Below are 21,770 nucleotides of genomic sequence, written 5' to 3'. Positions count from 1 at the left end.
TTACAATTTATGGAATTTTGATTAAAAATTACAAATTAAATAAATTAAAAAAAATTATATTTGGAATATAATTTATATAAAACACGTTTATTACCATGTAAATAAATTCAATTTTAGGATTGTTTAGCAGCAATCAAATTTTAATTAACTTTAATATTTATTTAAAAACGATTATAATTTCACCCCCAATTATTAAAAACCCCCAGGTACCCAATTAGACGCTTAATTATTTCAACCCACTGTATTTTACCATAAGAACAGGTTACCCGATACCTTGATCGTAACACTATATTAAAAATTGCCCCATTTTATATATAAAATTGCTACCTAAAACAAAAACGCCTTTATTAAAAGGGGGGGGATAATTATTACGCGCAAATTTATTAATATTTAAATATTAGCGTATAATTTTAAAGGTTGGATTCTGTTAAATTTATAAATTCGCATTACGTAAACGCAATAAAAACGCCGCCTATAAATAGGGGTTCCTAAATCCTAAAAATTGCAGGCTAATCCTAAACTTTTAAAAATTAATTTTTAGTCCAAATGCTATTGTAGATTATTATACGCTGTATTATTGCTCTATATTTTGTTGGTTAACGTGTGCTTAGCCTGTACCCAGTCCCCGGTCGTGACAGTGTCCCAGTTTATTAGCCAGGGAATTTATTTAGTTCAGTTAAAATAACAATAGCTGCGGCGATATTTATACAGCAACTATCCCGGGTATTACATCTCCCTCTGAATTTTCAGATCATTAGATTGGAAGCTTCCCCCAAAGCTCTTCTCCTTCCTGTCTATTTCATCATCGCTTATGTCCTTCCTAGCGCTGCCCCACACAGCCATCCAAGTTCCCTTCATGACTACAGTGGCCGTGTCTTTGCCAGCAAAAATATCATCCTCGCTCACGGTAGGTTGTTTCAAGAGCACTTCACTCTCAGCAGACTCCCCGGCGGCGATCTCGACGAGTGAATCGGGCCCTGGTGGCGTGATGCGGCGGAGCTGCACCGTCTGCAGTTCAAGCGGTGCCGAGGCGCCCTCAGGTGTGATTTCAATCAGGCCGAGCGGGAGAGCCGCGTGATCGAGCGGCGAGTCCCAGGTCAGGATGGTGACGGGTCCCTCGTTGTTGTTGACTACCTTGACGGCTAGCGTGGGCGGATCGGTGCCAATCTGACGGAGGCTGAGGTCAAGTTTTGGAACCGGGTCTGAGGCCATGTTGACGGATGGCGAGATGTCGCTGTCTGCAAGTGGTGACGGAGAGAAAGCGCCTTGTCGCAGAAGCACAAGAGTGAGGCACGCAGCGGTGATGAGCGTGACTGAACGAAGGCCCGTGAAGCCTGACATGTGTGGATAATCTTTTTTTTATAATTCGTAAAGGGAGGTCGTTGACCAGAGGAGGAAGGACAGTGAGTTGCTAGTTTATGGATTTGTGGTGATGAGATTTCTGAGATGATGAGCCCGACAGGTTGATTACTTTCGCTGTCAAGGTCGGGTCATATATACAGCTTTCTGAGCAAGGGCAGAGAGGCGGAAGACAATTGGCTTGGAGCTCGAGAGGACGGGCGCGGAGATAAACCCCGAACTCAGCTTGCGTGTAGAACCCCGCGGGAGCAAGCTGGGGACGGTCGCTGACATAATTACTACATTGTATAGGGAGCTAATCCCGACAGACCTGCGCAGACCCATAAGTTATAACCCAAGCTTGATTTGCGTTAAGTCATGTTCCTCCTAGCCACCTTCCGTTTCTGGACCACGGAGCGGATACCAAAACACGGGCTATTCTCCACCAGCATATATACGCAACGGCAGGATCTTATTACATAGCACTGTAGTCTGCGAGCCTTTTGTTCTTGGTCCTGTCCACTGGGATAAGATGGGATGACAGAAGTTTACGCACAGTTGCCGCAAGTTCGCCACCAGAAATCGGGATGAAATCAATTTACTTCGTAGAATTGACTGACCAAATTGAAGTGACTCACTTTTGGCATTGATCGCTTCAGGCAAAATGTACCTCAAACCTCATACAGGTAATCAATCAATCATCGTCCCCAAAATACTCCCACATCAGCAAAAGCCGGCAGACGAGGATATGATATCCCGAAAAAGAAGGCTGGACAAGTCAGGCGCAGCTAATCAAATTCAGCATGTCACCCGAGTGCAGCCAAGAGCATGCAGACGCTCAAGATGAAAGGAGGGAAGTACTTATCTATTTGGGGGGCGTGCCAAGATGCGATCGATGCGTGTTGATTGGCTGAAAAGGACGACCCCTGAGTATAAGGCTTGGCGACCAGCGGGGCGGGGTGGCCAAGGCTACCAGGACAATTGACATATGTAAGCTCTACCATACCAACCAACCAACGTACTACACGATTAACAAATCACGACACAGTAATTACAGGGTGTGCAGAAGTGCAGTAGGTATTTAATTAATGTCCTGTCATGTCGCGACTGTATTGGGCTTTTCAATCTTTTCTTCTCTGCCTCGCTACGTCGGTTGACCCCGATCGCATAACGATCCCGGATTCAGTTCTGCTATACAGTATCGTGCACTGTCTCAATTAGTCTGGTCAAGTTCTGCTCAACTGCCCAGAACGCCACGCCACGTTCATGGCGCTGCCTCGCCGTTTCGCCCGCCTCTGGCAAAGAGCCTCAATGACGTAGTTTCGAGAAAGGCAAGACAGATCTTCTGTGTCGTGAGGTTGTACGGGCTGGCGGAGAAGAAGAAGAAGAATAAAGAGAAGCAATCTCGTGATCCTTTTTTTTTTTTTTTAAAAAAAAAAAAAAAAAAAAAAAAAACAACGTAGCCGGTATCGTACCAAGAACAGAAGACAGGTGAGGTAGGTGAACCGGACAGGGTTTACGATTGCAGTTCGGTATACAACGGCACTCGACTGCCAAGTAATATGGGGTCCAAGTAAATCTGCAACAACCGCCCAGAGCCGCCAGCGACATGCAGGCCCAGCCGCAATGGAGGCAAAGTGATCCAACCACCTGTTCAACTGGAGGGGGTTGCTTGTCAAGTTTTGTATCAATTAACGATGCCTACGGTAGGTATCTCGGGTAGTTTCTTCTTCACTCTCCCCCATCTTCAAACTTGTTAGCGAGCCCAGACTTGCCCCAAATCCTTGGCAGGCCAACATGCAAAATAAGTCCAAGGTTGCTGGAATGAAAGGACCTTTCCGGATCCTCCAATCAAACCTAACCACAACCATGTCATTGGGCACAGAACAAAACCATATGTCTCTGGTGTGATTAACAATAACTTACCCAATGGTCCTTTTGTTGACTGATTATATATATTATGGTCCCTCCGGAAGAAACTACTACGGCAAGTAGTGATCAGCATCCAACGCTCCCAACACCCCCCTGGATACACGGTATCTTAAATAACAACCCTTGAGGGTGATATACCGTGATCGCCCATGGAAGCTCGATGTGTTGTTTGCCCATTACAAAAGCAACATCTAAAACAGAGAGGTATTTCCGCCACCCCACCCCCACAATGGCAGTTGTTTGGTGGTCATGAAGTCTGTAAAGTCTGGTTGGTACGGTTCACGGGTAAAGCGCCTGCAAGGCTGGGCAACATCAGGCAAGCCAAGAACAATGCAACATCCCTGGTAATTCCACCCCCTCCCTTAATACATCATGTTTGGCCAATCGAGAGCTGGGCCCGGTTCCTCAATGCCACTCACTGCCGATCAGCTATGACATGCCCATTATCGGTAGACTTCTGTCTTTTGTGTCCGGTGAGTCCCGTTTGTCTTGCCGCGCATGGGGCGAGTATCCCCCAACATGGTTACCTGCACCCATCTCCGGATGAAACACAACGGCGCAGGCATGACAGCCTGGCGAGCCTCTTAGCATCTTCCTAATCGTGTCTAGCCCCCGAGGCCCTCTGTATGCGGTGTCCTTTTGTTGGCCGGGGTGACAAAGGACGGCCTCTTCATTGGGCTTTGGGAATGCTTGGTGTTCCTGTTTCGTATTGTCTAGAATTTGGCTTGTCCGGTCCGGAGTATGGCTTCCCCTTAGCGGCTTCGTTTGGTGACCACCCCATAATCGCACACCACCACGATCGGGACTCCAAGAGAACCTCAATCTATAAATATGGCATGCATCTGCCACTTAGACTCCGGTCTTACTATCTAGGGCACCACCGTCCACTCGACAAAGCTGGCCCCAGTCCTTCATTCCCTCGCTCGGTACTTCAGTGCACCTGTTACGAGGTTCCGACTTGTATACTGTTATACATACATATACATATATATATCCCTCATTCTTTCAACTTCAACACCAAAACTAGCCAGGATGAAGTACAGCGTTGGAATCACGGCCCTCCTGGCCACCCTGGCCCAGGGAGCAGCCGTCATGAGCAAGCGTGACATTCCCCTTGACGTCAAGATTCAGGTTGTCAACAACTCCGAAGTCAAGGCGAGCATCACCAACTCGGGCAGCTCGAGCATCAAGGTCGTCAAGACGGGTTCCATCCTCGACTCGGCCGACGTCGAGAAGTCGGTCATTATGGCCGGCGAAAACAAGGTCGCTTTCGACGGTATTAGATACCAGGTCGCCACCGCCGGCCTTCCTGCCGAAGCCTTCCAAATTATCGAGGCTGGCGAGACCATCGAGGTCAGCTTTAATGTGGCTAGCACTCATGACTTCGCACAGGGTGGTGACTTTGACATTGCTGCTTTGGTATGTACCGGTTTGCACACCAACCGACCGTCCTTCAAGAGTACTCCATGGGGCTAACGCACAACCAGGGCACTTTCTCTGTTGCCGAATCCGACTCTGGCGACATCTTCAGCGCCATGGCCTTTGAGTCCAACCATATCAAGGCCCACATCGACGGAACCGAAGCAGCCAAGGTCCGCCGCTCTTACCTTGCCAAGCGTACAATGGTCCAGAGCGACTGCACAGGCACAAGACTCACTCAGACGACCAACGCAATCAACAGGTGAGAGAGAATGACGACCCAGAGATATCAAAGGAGGGAGCAAATATCACATAAATACCTAGGTAATATGCATTTTTATACTGACATGGCTTGCACTCTTTCAGCTGCCGCTCTCTCGCCCAGCGCGCCGCCAGCGCCGCACAGAGCAACTCTGCCAAGATGAACGAGTACTTCAAGAGCACCAGCTCCAGCGCCGTCAACACCGTTGTCACCACCTTCAACAGGATAGCATCGGAATGCAACCCCAGCGGTGGTGCCAGCCGCCAGTACTGCACAGACCAGATTGGTGCTTGCTCACCCGGCGTCATCGCCTACACGGTTCCCTCGCAAAGCATCATGGTTAACTGCCCAACCTTCTTCACCATGCCAACCACCAGCAATGCTTGCCGTGCCCAGACCCAGGACAACACTATTCTGCACGAGGTCACACACTTGTCGCAAGGTAAGCAGCTGTGATATCTCCTGGTATACCATTTACCATAAGCTGACCAAGGCTATCAAACACGCAATAGTCAAGGGAACACAGGATTACAACTGTTACGGATATACCTGCATGCGCCAGTAAGTTTTATTTATTGCTTCTGCAGAACCTAGTCGAGAGGCTGCAAGCCTTGATGATGGTGCATACTAACAAGCTCAATCCCGAACTCAAGGCTCACGAGTGCCCAGAACCTTAACCATGCCGACACATATACTCTGTTTGCCCAGGCTATCAAGGTCGGTTGCTAAGTGTGTCCTTTTTTAGCCCCTACTTTAGGGAGGCGTAGGTGGTGCCTGACACGGGAGGGATCAGAGGCTGGCTCTCAAATTGTATGGGTAAGGAAGTGGGAACCTTAACCCGTTATTTTCGTTAGTATAAATATTTCGGCTGTTTCCATGTGAAATGACGGAAACCTTGAAGATATCTACCTCAATAAACTGGAAATATTTTGACATGTTCTTGTGATTCATGAAAAAGAAAAAAAAAGAAAAAAAAAGGAAAACCGTCGCGAGGTTAAATGCAAGATTCATTCACACAAGAGTACAGGGCTGGCATTAAGTTGACGTCTAAGTCGACGCTTTGTTTACATCCACCCTAAAAAACTTCTCAGCCAACCCACTTTTACTGATTCCCCCATCGTCGACATCCTCCTCCACCATTGGTCTGGTATAGTTTCGTATCTTGCTCGGACCGGAGCCCGACCCCCCTTGTTCGTCGTTTACCTCTCCCACAACGCGACCAGGCTCCAGCCCAGTCTGTGGCATCGATGATGTAACAGAGCTTGTGAAATCAATCATGGCCCTTGGCAGACTGGTGATCGCGAGAGGCATGGCTGAGAACACGTAGCTCGAGGGCCCGATCATTGGTCCGTCGGATGAACCCCCTGTCGCTGCTTGGTAAATATTGCCATAAAAATGAAAGTTATTGACAGTGGGCTGAGCAGCACCGTTACCAACAGCAACTGAATTGCTCATGTACAGCTTGTGACCCTCGATGGTGGCAGGGAGGACGGATTGGGGCATCGAAGCGGCGTCTTCCCGGTCTAGGGGCCCCATAAGCGCGTTATCGGGATCCTTGCATCGACACTGAAAGGTGACACCATGTAGTTTAGTTTCATAGAGACATCGTGGGAAGATTGGCGTAAATTTTGATCAGTAGGCCGGGTTGCAATACATACACATTCGTATCTCCGAGCCAGCTTATTCCATCTGCAGCAGTGTCTCTCACCCTGCCGCAAAGCCCTCCCGCGTCGGTATGGCAACCACTTCCACTGGTTGCTCCTCCAAAGCAGTGTTCTCTGGCCGTGACCGCACCAGCCACACTTGCTCTGGTTCGGCGACTCACCGCACCAGGCGAACGTGCACTGACCGAAGCCCTTGATCGAGAGGAGCAGCGCATTGCAGAGGTCCCCTCGTTTGGTCCACTGAAGCGTGAGCGAGGCGGCAACAACGGTGTTTATTGGGCAGATCTTGCTGGCTTTCCCTTGGGGGGAGTCGGCGACAACGATGTAAATCTGGTGTCGGAAGTGGTCTTGATCGTAGGGGTTAATCTGCCAGAGACGAACAGCGTCAGTCGACCAGAGCCAAACCTCTGGCACGGTATGAGCGGAAGAAAGGGCTTACTCCGGCGTGATAAAGCCTTAATCCTAGCTCATCATCGCTCAGAATGTCGTGTGGGTAGTCTTCGAGATGCTCATACTTCCCGGCGTCTGGATCTTTCCTAATCTTGGACACAAATTCGCGGAAGTAGCGCGAGCCAGAGTAGGATTTGGACGGCGATTCCGATTGCGACACATTCATCGTGGGCCTCGCTCAACGACTGAGCGGAAATGATTCGATCTGGAGCAGCCGCTCCGAGTGTGATACAGCGCAGAAAGTAAGAGCCGATGAGCGTGGACAAAATCCCTTGACACACGGACATAGACAGTGTAATGGAACAAAATGGATTTGAAGCTCGCGGATAATATTTAATGTGAAAGACGATCGATGCCCGTCGTTATGTTGGATTTGCGACACTCAAGCCGGGCCGTAGCAAGTAGCTATCTACCTAGGCACCGAACATGCAGCCGGGCGAAGTGCTTTTCTTTGTCTTGGGATTTGGGTGCGTGTCACACCAAGCGGCGGGGAATCATCATTGTAGCCTTACCGACGGCTACGTGCCGCCCAAATTTCATCGCCTGTAGCGCTTCTGCTTTCACATGGAGGAAGTGAAGCCAGTGTCTTTGTCGGCTGCAGCTGGTGTTGGGTGCTTGATTGCTTGTTGACGTGGCACCACTCATGCGTGCATTGGAAAACACCTATCAAGCAAACAAACGCTAACAGGTAGGTAGGTATCTACCATCATCACACCATGAAAGGGACCATTAAAGAGTGGCCTATAAAAATCGAATAGTCCAGTTGAGGCGAGATGCTCATCACCATGGTGACTGGGTTTGGTACAGCTGGATTCAAGGCTGCAATATCAAAGAACAGATGGCCGGCGTGTCCTTTGCTTTTTTTCTTCTTCTTTTTTTTTGTATTGATTTCTATAGTCGACGTGAAAATCTTCCACTCCCCGGAATTTGGTAGTTGGGAACAAATGTTGCATACCTTATGTTTTGTGATTGTTCAAGCTGGTGCATGTGCTACTCGCGCCGTGAAGAAGCTGTCGGGATGAATGACGAACGACTTTTGTACGAAGTAGAAGCTTGAGGATACTATTACGTGGTAGACTAGCTTGACTTGATGGAGTTCCCCACATCACGATTTATTTCATGCAAGCCAACCGCAGCCAGGGGCCCGGCCGATACACTGATTGGGTGCAGTACAGGCGCGGGCAACCGCACCAGAAGCTCACCCCACAGTATTGAGCAAGGTGGGGTTGGGTTGTTTAGAATGACTAAATCCAAGCGACGTCAACGAAGCTCGATCCAAAGCTTCTACCCTCAGTTTAATTCTTGGTACCCTGCACCGACTCGATACTCTCGACAGCCACGTTTCCATAAAAACAGGCATATTCCACCGTACCTGCAGAGAACCGAGCAGGAACACAGGGTGTATGGCTGACCTCGGGGAGGCAATGAGCCGGCTGGCTCTCGGGGAGAGTGGTGGTGATGGCTCTGAACCAATTGACGAGATTCTCTTCCAGCGACAGTCGCCTAGCAAGCGTCGCAGAGAAGAATCCAAGGACATACGCGCCAAGCTCGAACGTGACTACCTCACACCATCTCCAACATTCTCTACAGAATGGCTCGGCAAGCTCCAGCAGCGCTGGGAAGCTCCCGTCGACTACGCCGACCTCTTCGCCATGGCCCCCACCCAGTCGCGCACCGTCGTTCGCTTCCAGCGCCAGGGCCTCGAAGGCCGCATTGTAGGCTACGACACCGTAACCGTGCCCGCTGCTAGCGCAACCGCCAAGAACTCGACGTCTATGCTGCGCAAGCCGGGTAACAATGCCGATTTTGTCAGGGGTGCTGCCGGCTTCTTCCCCTTTGCCCCAGGTGGCCTGGACAGTGTCGAAGCTGCTGCTGCTCTCGATGAGCAGTTGCTACGTGCACGTGGCGGCGGCAGTGCATCTAACACTGCAGATGGCAAGAGTAAACTCGAACGCATCATACCGATGGGGGACAAGGATGGGTTGTTGCAAGTGGCCCCGGGTTTGTCAAGGGGCATAGATTTGAGCCTCAAGAAGAAAAGCAAGGTGGACGAGGCCGAGGAAATAGCCGTAATGGACGAGCTCGGTCAGGAGCCCGAGGCGCCGCCCAGTGCTGAGGACGAGGATGCGGGGATTGGCGCAGTTGCATCTCAAAAGATCAATGGCGAGGGGGTCGAACCTGGTACGCCCGAAGGCGCCGACGAGGATGAAGAGCTGGATGCACTCCTGCCGGTCGAGTTCCCCGCCCTTGAGCCGCATGGACAGCTGGCTGTATCCTCGGCGCGCAATGCAGGGCGAGAGTGGGCACACATGGTGGACGTCAAGCGAGATTTTGCCAACTTCCGAGAACTGGTACCCGACATGGCCCGCGAGTGGCCATTTGAACTGGATACCTTCCAGAAGGAGGCGGTGTACCACCTGGAGAACGGTGATAGTGTCTTTGTGGCGGCGCATACCTCCGCTGGCAAGACGGTAGTCGCCGAGTATGCCATTGCACTCGCGGCGCGCCACATGACAAAAGCTATCTACACCAGTCCCATCAAGGCTTTGAGCAATCAAAAGTTTCGTGACTTCCGTCAGACGTTTGAGGAGGTTGGGATTCTGACGGGTGACGTTCAGATCAACCCTGAGGCAAGCTGTCTGATCATGACTACGGAAATTCTGCGCAGTATGCTTTACCGTGGTGCCGACATGATCCGTGACGTCGAGTTTGTCATATTCGACGAGGTTCATTACGTCAACGACTATGAGCGTGGTGTAGTCTGGGAAGAGGTCATCATCATGCTACCGGACCATGTGTCGCTTATCCTGCTCTCGGCAACTGTCCCAAACACTTACGAGTTTGCCTCCTGGGTTGGGAGGACGAAGAAGCGAGACATATACGTCATTTCAACCCCCAAAAGACCAGTTCCGCTAGAACACTATCTTTGGGGTGGAAAGACTATTCACAAAATTGTCGACTCAGACAAGAAGTTCATCGAAAAGGGTTGGAAGGATGCTAACAATGCCATCCAAGGCAAAGATAAAGTGAAGATGCCAGCCAATGCTGCTGCCGCAGGTAGTGCTGGGAATCAGCGCGGGGGTCGCGGTGGAAGAGGAGGCCCACAGGGTCAGCAGCGAGGTGGTCGTGGCGGGCCCAGAGGCGGCGGAGGGGGTGGCAGAGGTGGCAGTGGTCCCCCACGAGCCAGCCACGCCCCTGGTCATATGGGAAGAGCCGGGCGACAAGGTGGATTCACATCCAGAGCTCAAGATCAAACGCTTTGGGTCCACCTGGTAAACTACCTCAAAAAAGACACGCTACTCCCTGCCTGTATCTTCGTCTTCTCCAAGAAGCGGTGCGAAGAAAATGCAGACGCACTGAAAAACCAGGACTTTTGCACTGCCAACGAGAAGAGCGCGATACACATGACCATTGAACGATCTATCGCGCGTCTTAAACCAGAGGATCGCGTACTTCCCCAGATAATACGGCTGCGGGGGCTTTTGTCTCGCGGGATTGCTGTTCATCACGGTGGTCTGCTGCCCATCGTAAAGGAGATCGTTGAGATATTGTTTGCACAGACACTGGTGAAGGTGCTTTTTGCTACCGAGACGTTCGCCATGGGGCTGAATCTTCCCACTCGCACCGTCGTATTCTCAGGATACCGCAAACACGATGGCCATTCGTTCCGAAATCTTCTCCCCGGCGAGTATACACAGATGGCCGGCAGAGCAGGCAGGCGAGGACTCGACACCGTCGGGTCGGTCATTATAGTGCCCCCCGGTGGAGGTGATGAGGCGCCGCCTGTGGCCGAGCTGAACAAGATGATCCTAGGCGAGCCATCAAAGCTGCGGTCACAGTTCCGTTTGACGTACAATATGATACTCAATCTATTGCGCGTTGAAGCCCTCAAGATCGAGGAAATGATTAAGCGTAGTTTCTCCGAACACGCGACGCAGCAACTTCTACCCGAGCACGAGAAAGCCGTCAAGCTATCAGAGGCAGACCTTGCAAAGGTCAAGCGCGACGCATGCAAGATCTGCGACGAGGATAGCTGTATGGACGAATGCCACCAGGCTGCGCAAGACTACCGTCAGCTTACCCAAGAGCTGTACGCAAAGCTCATCGCCATCCCGATAGGACGCAAGATGTTCAGCCCGGGCAGATTGGTCGTATACTCCAAGGACGGCGTGCGCACCGCTGGTGTCCTGCTCTCTGAAGGGGCGAGCACCAAGAGCGGCATGAACAGCCTAGCACTACACGTCTGCGGCATCCGCAACTTGCGTGAGTCGCGCGACAACAGCGACATTCTGCCTTTTATTCCTGGATGGGGTCGATACTACACTCCGCTACATGCGCAGGCCAACAGGCGGAGCGTCTCTCACAAGACACTCCACGTGCCGCTTTCAGATGTAGAGTGTCTCACCGGGCACATAACAAGGGGCATTGTACCCGAGATTTTCCAGGGAGGAGATGCGCATGCAGGAGCTACCAAACAGCTGAGGCAAATCGCATCCAAGTGGGATGCCGAGTGGTGGGTTGAGGCGGATCTGTCCAAACTACGAAACTTGCAGTTTCAAGAGCTCGTCAACAAGCGCAAAGAGGCGGAGATCAAGGCTACAAGTTCCAAGGCATTAAGCTGCCCGCAGTTCCTGAAGCACTTTGCCATGTGTCACGACCAGTGGCTGATCAAAGAGAACATCCAGCAGCTGCGCCAGGCGCTGTCGGACCAAAATCTGCAGTTGCTGCCCGACTATGAACAGCGCATACAGGTGCTGCGGGAACTCAACTTTATCGACCAGTCGTCCCGAATCCAGCTCAAGGGCAAGGTTGCGTGCGAGATCCACAGCGGCGACGAGCTGGTGCTTACGGAACTGATCCTAGACAACGTGCTGGCTGACTATGAGCCGGCTGAGATCGCCAGCTTGTTGTCTTGTTTTGTGTTCCAGGAGCGGACCGACTCGGAACCGGCTCTAACGGCGCGCCTTCAGAAGGGCCTGGAAACCATCGTTGCCATAAGCGAGAAGGTTAACAACGTCCAGACGCTGCACCAGGTGCTGCAGGTAGGCGATGAGTCGGCCGACTTTGCGAGTCGTCCGCGGTTCGGGTTGATGGAGGTTGTGTATGAATGGGCCCGGGGAATGAGTTTCAAGAACATCACGGACCTAACCCCGGTGCTTGAAGGCACCATTGTGAGAACAATCACACGGCTGGATGAGACGTGCCGTGAGGTGAAAAATGCGGCCAGGATCATTGGAGACCCGGAGCTGTACCAAAAGATGCAGGCGGCGCAGGAAATGATCAAGCGCGATATCACCGCAGTCGCCAGTCTGTACATGTAGAAGTAAATCCTCGATTCATGATGACAGATTAAAAAATAGAAACGATTTAATGATTGCCCAAAACGCCGACCCTTGCTTGCCTCGCCAGACCGTAACGCCATTGTTCCCGAAATTAGACCCCCTCCCCAACAAAAAAGAACAAGATATGCCTAATGCGTCGTTTCCATTCTCAGGCTGAATGGCCTAATACCGCAGCAATAACACCGGCACGCTATGTGAACCCGCATTCTGATGATGTGCCTTGGTAAGTGCAGTCTCTCACATGGCCCGCAGACTCCTCAGGCGCTCGTTCAAATCGCTCTCGACCTCGGGCGTTGGTTCCTCAGGGGCGCTCTCCCTCTCGGGCTCCCGAGTGCTGACCTGGGCCTCGCTCAGGCGCTCGCCGACGTCGACGCCGGCCTCGTCAAGCATCTGTGCCCAGAGCTCCTGGCGACGGGCGTGGGGTACCTGGGTACCAGAGCCCTCGGTCATGGCCTCCATGTAGATGCGCTGGCTCATGGCGGCCTGCTCCTTCTGAGCCTTGTCGGCCTCGATGGCCTCGAGCATCTTGAATGCGTTGGAATTGGCACCGCTGTTGATTTTGGACATGCGCGCGTTCATCTCGAGGCGCTTGCGGGTGGCGGCGGCAGTGGCGAGCTGGGCGGTAGCGCGCTTTGCTTCTAGAACGTTCATGTGCTGCACCTCGAGAATGGATTCCATCGATGCAAGGGTGTCGGTTTCCATCTCGGCCTCGGAGATGCGACCTTTCTTGAGAAGCTGTGTCGTGATGATTTCTTGTTAAGACAAGGAGGATGGGAGAAAAAAAAAAGAGGACTAGGGGGTTATGAATGGAAGGGAGCGGTATGGTAGCGTACCTCAAGGATACGCTTCTTGAGGGCGGCGATCTCCTTCTCGGTCTTGATCTTGTCCCGGGTGAGGGTCTTCTCCATCATCTAGCGGTGGGTTGAGGTGGAGGGTTAGTTTCGCGCACTCAAAGTCTAGGACACTGATGGAAGCGGAGAAGATGCTGGCTGCTGCCATACCCGGGCGTTGATTTTATCATTCATTTCTTTGTTAGACAACATTTTGGCAACCTTTGCGTAATGTTTTGGAACGTTGCGGCTAGCGCTGGATCAGCGAAGGGAAGGTGAGGTTAAGCAAAGCACGCCGTGGGTTGTTGTAGGGTGATTTGTCGTCTTTGCAAGATGCCGCTGATTCAAGGCCTCCAGTTCGCTGGGAAGTACTGTTCGGAACCAGGCAGGCTGAAGTCATTGGATTGGCAACCTGGCAGAGGGGCTATGAGTGACGCTGTGGTAAGAGCATGTGGGGTATGAATTGTGGGGTATGGTAGGTACCTAGGTACCTAATTATGTACGCGTTCGTTGTTGGTCTGGTCGATCTATCATGTGCTTACGTTATGCAAACTTGCATCTGTACGAGTAAGCAAGCGACGCGCCTTGTATTTAGTTTCATCTGTGTGAAAGACGTCTCCAACTATTCAACGAGAACAACGTTGCTTTGATAATGCTATGAAGAGAAAGCATCCCAAGGGAACTAAATTCACAATCGTTTCCATTTGAGCACCCAACTCACCACCTATTTAGTTCTTCTCGTTCTCCTTGTCTCTAGCCGCCTTGATCTTCATATCCTCCTCTTCCGTCTTGGGGACTGTCACGAACATAGGAACAGTCACGGCGTTCAGCTTGCGGAACGCGTCGGCAACGACGTTCTCGGGTAGTTTGCCATTCCATTTGTCGAGAACCTTGTCGATCCGGCCGTTCTGGTCGTTTAAGAAAACCTCAACGACGCTGTTCATGACCTGCTCCTTGCCGATGCCTCGGACCACGTACTTGTTGGACACCTCGAGACGTATTGGGTTACCCGAATCGATTACCTTGTGAGACTGTAGCTTTATCGGATGGAAGACAGCAGGTAGACCATACCATTGTGCCTTGTATTTGGATTCTCCTGCCGCCTTGGTGATGGGATCTTCAAATATAGCTTCTGGATTCCAAAGCGAAAAGTGCTTGAGGGTCGGGTTCCCCTCGAAAAGCTGTTCAAAGTTTATTGTTAGCAAATGTCGAATTTAACACGACTAACCAAGGAGGCTTATTATTCACATCAAGCACACTTCCGACAATGACTTTCTGCTTGTCAGACAGCTTCACCCCTTCAGCCTCATTGATGTTATTGTTCCTGATGCCAAGGGACGAGAATGATGAGCTATCGCCATCATTCGATTGCATCTGCGCCTGTGCCGTCTCTGAAGGCTGGTTGAGATTGGTGGCGTTGGTAGACATTGTGCGTAAAGCTGTGGGCAGCAGTAATGTTGATTGAGGCCTTGTTACTGAGTTGGTGTGAAATGCGACGAACACTCTCGTACAAAACAAGGGTCGTAAGCGGGTGATTGTTGCTGCTGGCGACGATATTGGCTTGCCGTGAAGAAAATTACGAAAGGAACGCATGATAATAACTCAAACACGAATTCTGCGCTCGCCTAGATTTGATTGCATTACCCCGAGAGAAGCTCTCTCTAATAAGATAACCTACCCCAAACTCCCGCCTGAACGTTGTCTCAGTTGTCTATGACAGCTATTGACGTCATCATCTTCAGCAAGCATCCAATGGGCTCGGAACGTTTGCATCTACGTTTGCATTCTGACGAAGGGTAGATAGATACTGTACATTTATACTTCGTAGGTGATAAAGCCCCCGGATCGGAAAATAAGCCAAATGTTTTCGATCGCTGGTAATGGAAATATTTTAGGTAGGTAAGGTATGCACGTTAGGTTGGGTCATTGAAACCCAAGAGAGAAGTTAATTAGGTAGTACCCGGTAGGTATCTTGGAGCTCATAGTTAAGAAAGCTGGCTTTTACCTACAGGTACCCTAGGTACTACTTACATAGGTAGGTAGGTACCAGGCTTTAGAATGTAGGTATTCCACTAGCTAACGTGTGCGAAGTGAGGAAGGAGCATGTGTCAAGGTGCCCCCCGCACTCACGCTCGCAATACTTGCAGGGCATGACCCTGTTGTCAATCTCAGACAGGATCGCGTCGTAATATCATACATGCCATTTTTGTTGTTTCTCGTTACGTCGAGCAAACCTATCTCCCGCGATTTTGGACGTGTGATTGACGACGTGATCCAAAAACAAAAACTTGTCATCTCTTGACTTGCAACATATCAAATCATTGGCTGCTTTGATACCCCAAATGGGCGTCCAGACAGACCAGACCTTACCTTCTGAGGGTCGGTCCACTCGCAAGCGCACTCGGGAGGCTCTTGAGAATGATGGATCATCGTCGTCATCGGCGGGCCATCACGCGAGCTCTTCCTCACAATCCTATGCCAAAGCGTCGCCCCCGAAGCGACCCAAAATTACTGATGTCTCAGAGGAGAAGCGGCTGAGGAGATTTCGGACACATGCACCTCAGGCCTTTTACGATGTGTACGATCGCGCAACCTCGCAGCGTTTCTTTGTCCTTGGCCGGACCCGGTGCGGGACCGACCACAGCCCGGAGGAAGTGGTCGAGTTGACCGGCTCTACCGGCAACATCTATCATGTCCACATCGCTCAACAGCCAACATGCGACTGTCCTCACGCCTTGGCAGGCAACCAATGCAAACATTGGCTCTTTGTAAGTGCTTCGTTCTATTGATTTTTTTTTACCTGGATATGAACTGCCGGACAACGATGAGTGACTGCGCCATGAGATTGATGGCTGCTTATAAAAGCAGCCCGCTCACGATATAATCATGCTGTTGATAGTTAATGACTGATATGCAGTCGCTCACACACACACAATCAGGTCATGTCTCGCGTGCTTCATGCTCGCTTCGACCTCATTTACCAGCTCGCCCTGCTCGACAGCGAGCTCCGCGAGATCTTTGCCAATGCGCCGCCGCCACTTGGTGAGTCAGGGACAGTAACAACATCGTCGCAAGACAGCAAGAAACGCAAGCCGATCGAGGGTGATTGCCCGATTTGCTTCGACCAGCTGCTGGCAGCAGTTGAAGCCGAGGGTAGTTCCAAACGTGATCATTCCACGATTGTCTGGTGTAGAGCAGCTTGCGGACAAAACATGCACAAGCAGTGCTTCCGTATGTGGTCCGCAACCAAGAAAACTGGCAGCAGAGGCGAAGGAAACGTCACTTGTCCATTCTGCCGCAGCCAATGGATGGGAGATGATGATTTGGTTAAGGATATTAATAGGGATGGACCGTTAAACTGTGAAGGATATGTCAATGTCGCCGACCAACTAGGCATAGACCCCCAGAGAGGTAAGCAGGTCTTGCGAGGAATGCACGACAATTTCAAAAACCATAGTTCGAGAGTTGACATGATCTGGCTGACTACCCGCGCCTTAGACCATTCGTCTTACTCCTCTTGGTATTCTGGCTATTCGCGGAACTACCGGCGACGATATCGCTGGTAGCGGGACAGCTAGCAATTGCCTTGCTCCAGACTCGCGCCAGATTTACTCCACCTTGTGCGTTGGTTGAGCATTCAGTCATGTTCTGCGCGAGATATTGATAGTGGCGTGTCTCTGGGTGTATCGCAATCGCAAGCATGGTGGATATCTCTACTTTGCGGAAATTTCTTGATCGTTCGTCAAGCCTTAGCGACAAATGATTGCAGTGAGGTCTGGTTCATCATTGACTGGGTCAACTCAGGAGCAAAAGAGCGGTTTGGAAACATGTATATGCTACAAGTCGGACAATGTCTACTCAGGGTAGGCTTTGCGCGACTGCACAACAACCATCCCCGCTCTGCTTCGCCTCTTCTCGCCATGTCGGTGAATTGTGTATCCGTAGCCATGAAAACAAAACAAAAGAGCTCAGAATCCCAGGCAGGGCATACAAGGCTTGGATCAGCGAGATGTCAGTATGGGCGAAGTGTCGTTGACGTTACTCATGTGCTTTCGGTGCTTGAGAATGGGCACAACTTACTGACAGGTCACAGGCATTGATACTTGCGAAATTCCGACATATGGCTACGCCATTGCAAGCTTAATCTAGTGTTTCGAATATGAGCAATGCACTCTCCCTTGTAACCAGAATCGATACCCGATATTCGCCTTTTAGACGACAAGGTCTGTCTCAGTGGACTTTTGCGCTCTTGAGTATCAGCTCGGCGGCCTTTTCAGCCACAGCGTACACCGTCCACTGGGTGTGGGCGGCAGGGAGGAGTGGCATGATGCTCGCGTCGACGACTCGCAAGCCCCTAACTCCATATACTTCCATGGTCTTGGAGTCTACCACGCCGCCCAGATGTCGAGGAGCCATGGCTGCCGTGCCCACGGGATGATCAAAACTCGAGACGACCATGCTCTCTCGCAACATTTCCTCCAGAGCCACTGGGTCGTCTGTACCGGGGCCAGGGATGAGCTCCACCGGCTTGAGTATTTCGACCACGGACGGCGCGGCCATGAACTCGCGTACGCGCGCCACACCCTTGACGAGCATCTGAATGTCGACTGGGTTGGACAAAGATGAGTAGTCGATGATGGGCGGCGTCGACGGGTTGGCTCTCGTGGTGTTGGTGATGGTGATGGTGCCCCTGGAAAATGGCTTCTGCAGTGCCGTCACGACTGATTTGTCGCCGCCAAAAGTTATCTCGTAGATTCCATACTTGGGGTTTGCGTAGCCTTGTCTCATGACGGCGCGCTGGGCAAGGAAGCCGGCCAGAAGAGACGTGTTGTCAGCGTAGACGGCCGGGAGATGGGCGAGGGAGTCCTGCCTGTCGATGCTGTCGAGCACCTCCTGGGGGCTGCTTACCAGATCTTGCAGGGATTGGAACACGACCGTGTTGCCCCAAGCATGACTGAGAGGCCCGGTCCGGTTGGCGTGGTACTCGGCCCATGCTGCGTTGCGAAAAGTGGCGTTCTCTTGCATGCTGCGGGGATTTGGCCTCGTATCGTTGAGAAAGTCGTATATTATGTAGACGGCCGGGTGATCCTGAAAGTTGGCGCCAACGCCCGCAAGATCCGCGACGACGTGGATGCCGACGGACTCGAGATGGGAGGCATGGCCAATACCACTGAGCTGCAGGAGCCGAGGGGTGTTGATGGCACCCGCTGCGAGTATCACTTCTTTGGTCTGAACGACAACGGGCCCGTCACTCGGCAAGTCATCTTCGTCTCTGCTGTGGATGGCAACGCCGGTGACGGCTTGATCACTGTCAAAAAGGACCCTACCGCCGTAGTGTCGCACCAGCAAGTCGAGGTTGTCACGGCCGCTGACGGGGTCGTAGTAGGCCGTTGTCGACGTCGAGCGCGTGCCCTTGACCACGTCGCTGTTCTGCGGCAGCCATGAGATACCGACGTTGTTGCCGTCGGCGCCATCGCGCCGCATCGGTTCTTGCAGGTCGTCGGTCCACCCAGCGGCTTGCATCGCGGCGGCCGGCCACTGCCAGGACGGAAGGGTCACGTTGACCATGCCATCGTCCCCATAGGCCTCAGGCGTCCAGGTGTAACTGTACCGCTTGACGAAGTCCTCGCCAGGTGGCGTGAAGATGGCGGCCTTGCGCAGGTATGGCCTCAGCCCGTCCCACCCCCAACCAGGGTTTCCCAGGGCCTCCCATGCATTTCAATCGGCTGCAGATCCGCAGTCCCAGGCCATGCCGTTGACAGTCGAGCTGCCACCCACCGTGTTGCCTATGCGGGCGTTGAAGATGCGACCTGCAAGCCCACTCTGTGGTGTCGAGGTCATGTCTTGGTACAAACGCGAGCTCTGGTCGCCTGTGGTGAGCAGCGGGATACTTGTCTCGTTGCTGCGGTCAAAGTCTCCGTACTCGACGACCAGAACCGTCTTGGTCGGGTCGGCGCTGAGGCGGTTGGCAAGGACTAGCCCGCTTGTGCCACCACCAACAATGACATAGTCATAACCTTCAGAGCGCAGCAAAGACCGAGACAGCTTGATGCCGCCGGCCCGGACACGAGCGGTGCAAAACCCCGAGATGAGGTATATAAGACGAGTATATCTGACCATTTTTGCTTCTTCACCTTTCTTGTTATTTTTTCCCGCTCGTATTCCTGTTCTCCCTTCTGTCTGTTGATCTATCTTCATCGATCTCAAGTTACACAGGTTGCGCACTTATCACTAGGACCCCGCACCTATTCCCTTGGAATGAAGTGCATGCAAGTATATCTGCGTCATCTTCACCGGTCTAGTTTCTTCCATCAGGCTAATCACTATCCGCCCCTTGCCGACAAGCCAGTTGCAGGCAGAGTCCCTCCCTAGTCCGCTATCGTCTCAAACCTACTCTGACGTTGCCAGTATGTATAGTAAGCTGAATATTTCATGCCACCACAATAACTGATTGGCCACGTCCACACAGATAATAATGGTTGTGTTGTATACGCCAAAGAAAGATATATACTGCACATGTATTTTGCCAAGCAACATGTCTTCCTAATACGACTGCATGCTACTTTCTTCATTCATCCGGCGCCCTGCCCATGATTGATCACATTCATCTCCCGCTGCACTTCCGTCCTAAACAAGCGTAGGCAAAATATCCTGGGTCGAAACCACCTTCAGGCCGATGGAAACTGCTCATACATGGCCTCCCGGGCCTTAGCCCAGGGACCCCCAAACCGCTCATATATTTCGACCTGCTGCTCCCCAGCACATAGATCCTTTGTCGCCTGGTGCAACTCCTTCATATAATCCTTGCTCATCTGGTGTTCCATGAACCATTCCATGCCCTTGGACCAGCTCTCTATCCACATCAGTTTGTTGGGTTCGCTCTTGGAGCGAAAGACCTCGACTAGGTTTCGGGGGGTATGATTTCAGTTTTATTCACTTCTTTAGGTAGTGAGAGAAGATGTAGAAATATTACGTACATGACAGACATTCGGGTTCTTGGGACAACTTCTCCGTGCCAGCGTAAAACAGGGATAAAAACTCATCCATTCTGCCTGGCTTGATCTCAGCTCGAATCATGGCGGAGAAGCCCTCACCATGTTGCGGCGATGGTGGTGCGGTAGACATGATGCGACAGCGTTGTGTTATGTCTTTGACTGGAGTTTTCAGGCATAAAAGATACTGTCTCGAAATGATGTAGAAAAGCAGAGGAAGAAGAAGAAGCTGGTGAACAAGATGTTTGAACCGCTGCGTTGTCAGATTTATTATATATAGCCACAATATATCCACATCAGGCTCCTCTTGATGGTAATCAAAGTCGGTATAACACTTCATCCCGTCAGCCCCCGCTGACCCCCCGCAACCAGAAAACCGCCAGTGATGATGACCGGGTGGTAGATTTCTCCGTATTATCGGAAGATGACAGTTATCTCACCAATAAAACTAGTTCCTAAACGCTATAGAACATTTAATTGGTTCCAAGAGCAATGGATGCGATGATGTGCCTAAGCGAATGGGTTATTGTCTGCCCACGCAGATTTGATATTATTTTATAATCCTTCCTGACCCCAGTAAGCTGTGTAAGCCGGCCGAATAGTCCTCAAGCACGTCAGACCAGACTCTTGGAAGAGCATGGCGTGACAAAACGAGCAGGCCATATTTCGACTACTTGCTTACCAGCGCAGACCAAAGTCCCAAGCAACAGCTGGGCTCTATCACGGGGGGCGCACAGGCAGACACACCTGCATCGCGGGCTGCGGTTTGCCACGGCTGCGGACGTTTGCTGGCTGTCATAACACCTCGAAGCCAGCTTCCCGCAACAGCTTTCCACTCGGAAGCATAGGCCTACCCTGCATGGGAAAGGGCCAGAACAGAGGGTTGGCCATCCTCCCAGCTGAGGCCGCGGCTGCAACATTGAGACCGTTGTCAACGCCATGTGCCGTCGTCGTATAGCTGACACTGCCGGCAGCCCCATTGTCGTTGCCCCAGTCGCAGATAAAATCCTGCTCCGACATATTGGGGGTAAAGAAGTTGAGACTTGACGTGACCGGGAGAACGCTATTTTCAGCCTCAGGGGTTGGCGCGGCGCGCTCGTCCTTGCCGTAGACCTCGATGTCGTCAATATTCCACTTTTTGGCCAGATGACGCAGTATGTTGAGCGCCTGTTCAGCAAAATGATGGCATGGCGCCATTTCTGTCAAGTCAGCTATGCCCTGCTTGATAGCCGCCGTGACTTTGGGATTCATTCTGGCTACGTCGACTTCGGGCCTGGATGGCGGTGGGCCTCCAACTGCCGAGTCGGAACCGTTCAGTGAGGTGTCCCGTGAGCTATCGCCGGTGCTTGGTGATTCTTGCGAGCCCTTATCAGTGGTCGCGGTTGCGCCTATGGCGAGGTGCATGATGGCCGAGGTCAGTACAAAGTAGGGTACAAATGAGGGTGTTCGTCGAAGTGTATATAATTGTGAGTACGATCGTAGAAGGCCTGAAATTGCATCTGCTGCTTGTGCACAAACGTCGCGGGGCGTAACGCTGGACC

At 51.7% G+C, this 21,770-nt stretch overlaps 10 protein-coding genes across 10 annotated transcripts; 3 read left to right on the top strand and 7 right to left on the bottom strand.

Annotated features, from left to right (window-relative positions):
* Nucleotides 1–540: 540 nt before the first annotated feature.
* MGG_10926 (uncharacterized protein) lies at nucleotides 541–1,622 on the bottom strand. The gene has a single exon (XM_016990526.1). It carries the CDS (start codon nucleotides 1,339–1,341, stop codon nucleotides 727–729), a length of 615 nt encoding a protein of 204 aa, XP_016845998.1. The 5' UTR covers nucleotides 1,342–1,622; the 3' UTR covers nucleotides 541–726.
* A 2,680-nt stretch (nucleotides 1,623–4,302) lies between these two features.
* Nucleotides 4,303–5,680, top strand: MGG_10927 (metallo-endopeptidase; the record flags this gene model as incomplete). Its single annotated transcript, XM_016990527.1, has 5 exons — nucleotides 4,303–4,689; nucleotides 4,758–4,951; nucleotides 5,056–5,393; nucleotides 5,464–5,512; nucleotides 5,605–5,680. The coding sequence occupies 5 exons, from the start codon at nucleotides 4,303–4,305 to the stop codon at nucleotides 5,678–5,680; spliced, it is 1,044 nt and encodes a 347-aa protein (XP_016845997.1).
* MGG_10928 (uncharacterized protein) lies at nucleotides 5,656–8,110 on the bottom strand. The gene is made up of 3 exons (XM_016990528.1): nucleotides 7,055–8,110; nucleotides 6,610–6,981; nucleotides 5,656–6,517 (listed from the first exon to the last, which is right to left on the bottom strand). Exons 1-3 carry the CDS (start codon nucleotides 7,229–7,231, stop codon nucleotides 5,999–6,001), a joined length of 1,068 nt encoding a protein of 355 aa, XP_016845996.1. The 5' UTR covers nucleotides 7,232–8,110; the 3' UTR covers nucleotides 5,656–5,998.
* A 175-nt stretch (nucleotides 8,111–8,285) lies between these two features.
* Nucleotides 8,286–12,449, top strand: MGG_15042 (antiviral helicase SKI2). Its single transcript, XM_016990553.1, has one exon. The coding sequence runs from the start codon at nucleotides 8,469–8,471 to the stop codon at nucleotides 12,384–12,386; it is 3,918 nt and encodes a 1,305-aa protein (XP_016845995.1). The 5' UTR covers nucleotides 8,286–8,468; the 3' UTR covers nucleotides 12,387–12,449.
* MGG_10930 (uncharacterized protein) lies at nucleotides 12,357–13,605 on the bottom strand. The gene is made up of 3 exons (XM_016990529.1): nucleotides 13,409–13,605; nucleotides 13,241–13,318; nucleotides 12,357–13,142 (listed from the first exon to the last, which is right to left on the bottom strand). The coding sequence occupies exons 1-3, from the start codon at nucleotides 13,448–13,450 to the stop codon at nucleotides 12,645–12,647; spliced, it is 618 nt and encodes a 205-aa protein (XP_016845994.1). The 5' UTR covers nucleotides 13,451–13,605; the 3' UTR covers nucleotides 12,357–12,644.
* A 190-nt stretch (nucleotides 13,606–13,795) lies between these two features.
* Nucleotides 13,796–14,883, bottom strand: MGG_10931 (uncharacterized protein). The gene is made up of 2 exons (XM_016990530.1): nucleotides 14,486–14,883; nucleotides 13,796–14,418 (listed from the first exon to the last, which is right to left on the bottom strand). The coding sequence occupies exons 1-2, from the start codon at nucleotides 14,828–14,830 to the stop codon at nucleotides 13,966–13,968; spliced, it is 798 nt and encodes a 265-aa protein (XP_016845993.1). The 5' UTR covers nucleotides 14,831–14,883; the 3' UTR covers nucleotides 13,796–13,965.
* A 316-nt stretch (nucleotides 14,884–15,199) lies between these two features.
* Nucleotides 15,200–17,465, top strand: MGG_10932 (Znf1). Its single transcript, XM_016990531.1, has 4 exons — nucleotides 15,200–16,005; nucleotides 16,177–16,648; nucleotides 16,736–17,248; nucleotides 17,331–17,465. The coding sequence occupies exons 1-3, from the start codon at nucleotides 15,580–15,582 to the stop codon at nucleotides 16,801–16,803; spliced, it is 966 nt and encodes a 321-aa protein (XP_016845992.1). The 5' UTR covers nucleotides 15,200–15,579; the 3' UTR covers nucleotides 16,804–17,248; nucleotides 17,331–17,465.
* Nucleotides 17,466–17,467: 2 nt separating this feature from the next.
* On the bottom strand, nucleotides 17,468–19,357 carry MGG_10933 (alcohol dehydrogenase; the record flags this gene model as incomplete). Its single annotated transcript, XM_016990532.1, has 2 exons — nucleotides 17,468–18,943; nucleotides 19,016–19,357. The coding sequence occupies 2 exons, from the start codon at nucleotides 19,355–19,357 to the stop codon at nucleotides 17,468–17,470; spliced, it is 1,818 nt and encodes a 605-aa protein (XP_016845991.1).
* A 358-nt stretch (nucleotides 19,358–19,715) lies between these two features.
* MGG_18118 (uncharacterized protein) lies at nucleotides 19,716–20,477 on the bottom strand. Its single transcript, XM_016990579.1, has 2 exons — nucleotides 20,215–20,477; nucleotides 19,716–20,138 (listed from the first exon to the last, which is right to left on the bottom strand). The coding sequence occupies exons 1-2, from the start codon at nucleotides 20,360–20,362 to the stop codon at nucleotides 19,906–19,908; spliced, it is 381 nt and encodes a 126-aa protein (XP_016845990.1). The 5' UTR covers nucleotides 20,363–20,477; the 3' UTR covers nucleotides 19,716–19,905.
* MGG_18117 (uncharacterized protein) lies at nucleotides 20,412–21,770 on the bottom strand. Its single transcript, XM_016990578.1, has one exon. It carries the CDS (start codon nucleotides 21,631–21,633, stop codon nucleotides 21,025–21,027), a length of 609 nt encoding a protein of 202 aa, XP_016845989.1. The 5' UTR covers nucleotides 21,634–21,770; the 3' UTR covers nucleotides 20,412–21,024.

The sequence above is a fragment of the Pyricularia oryzae genome (genome assembly GCF_000002495.2).
Source record: "Pyricularia oryzae 70-15 unplaced genomic scaffold supercont8.8_2, whole genome shotgun sequence".
NCBI classification, from domain to species: Eukaryota; Fungi; Ascomycota; class Sordariomycetes; order Magnaporthales; family Pyriculariaceae; genus Pyricularia; species Pyricularia oryzae.
This window is presented reverse-complemented; position numbering and strand designations above follow the sequence as displayed.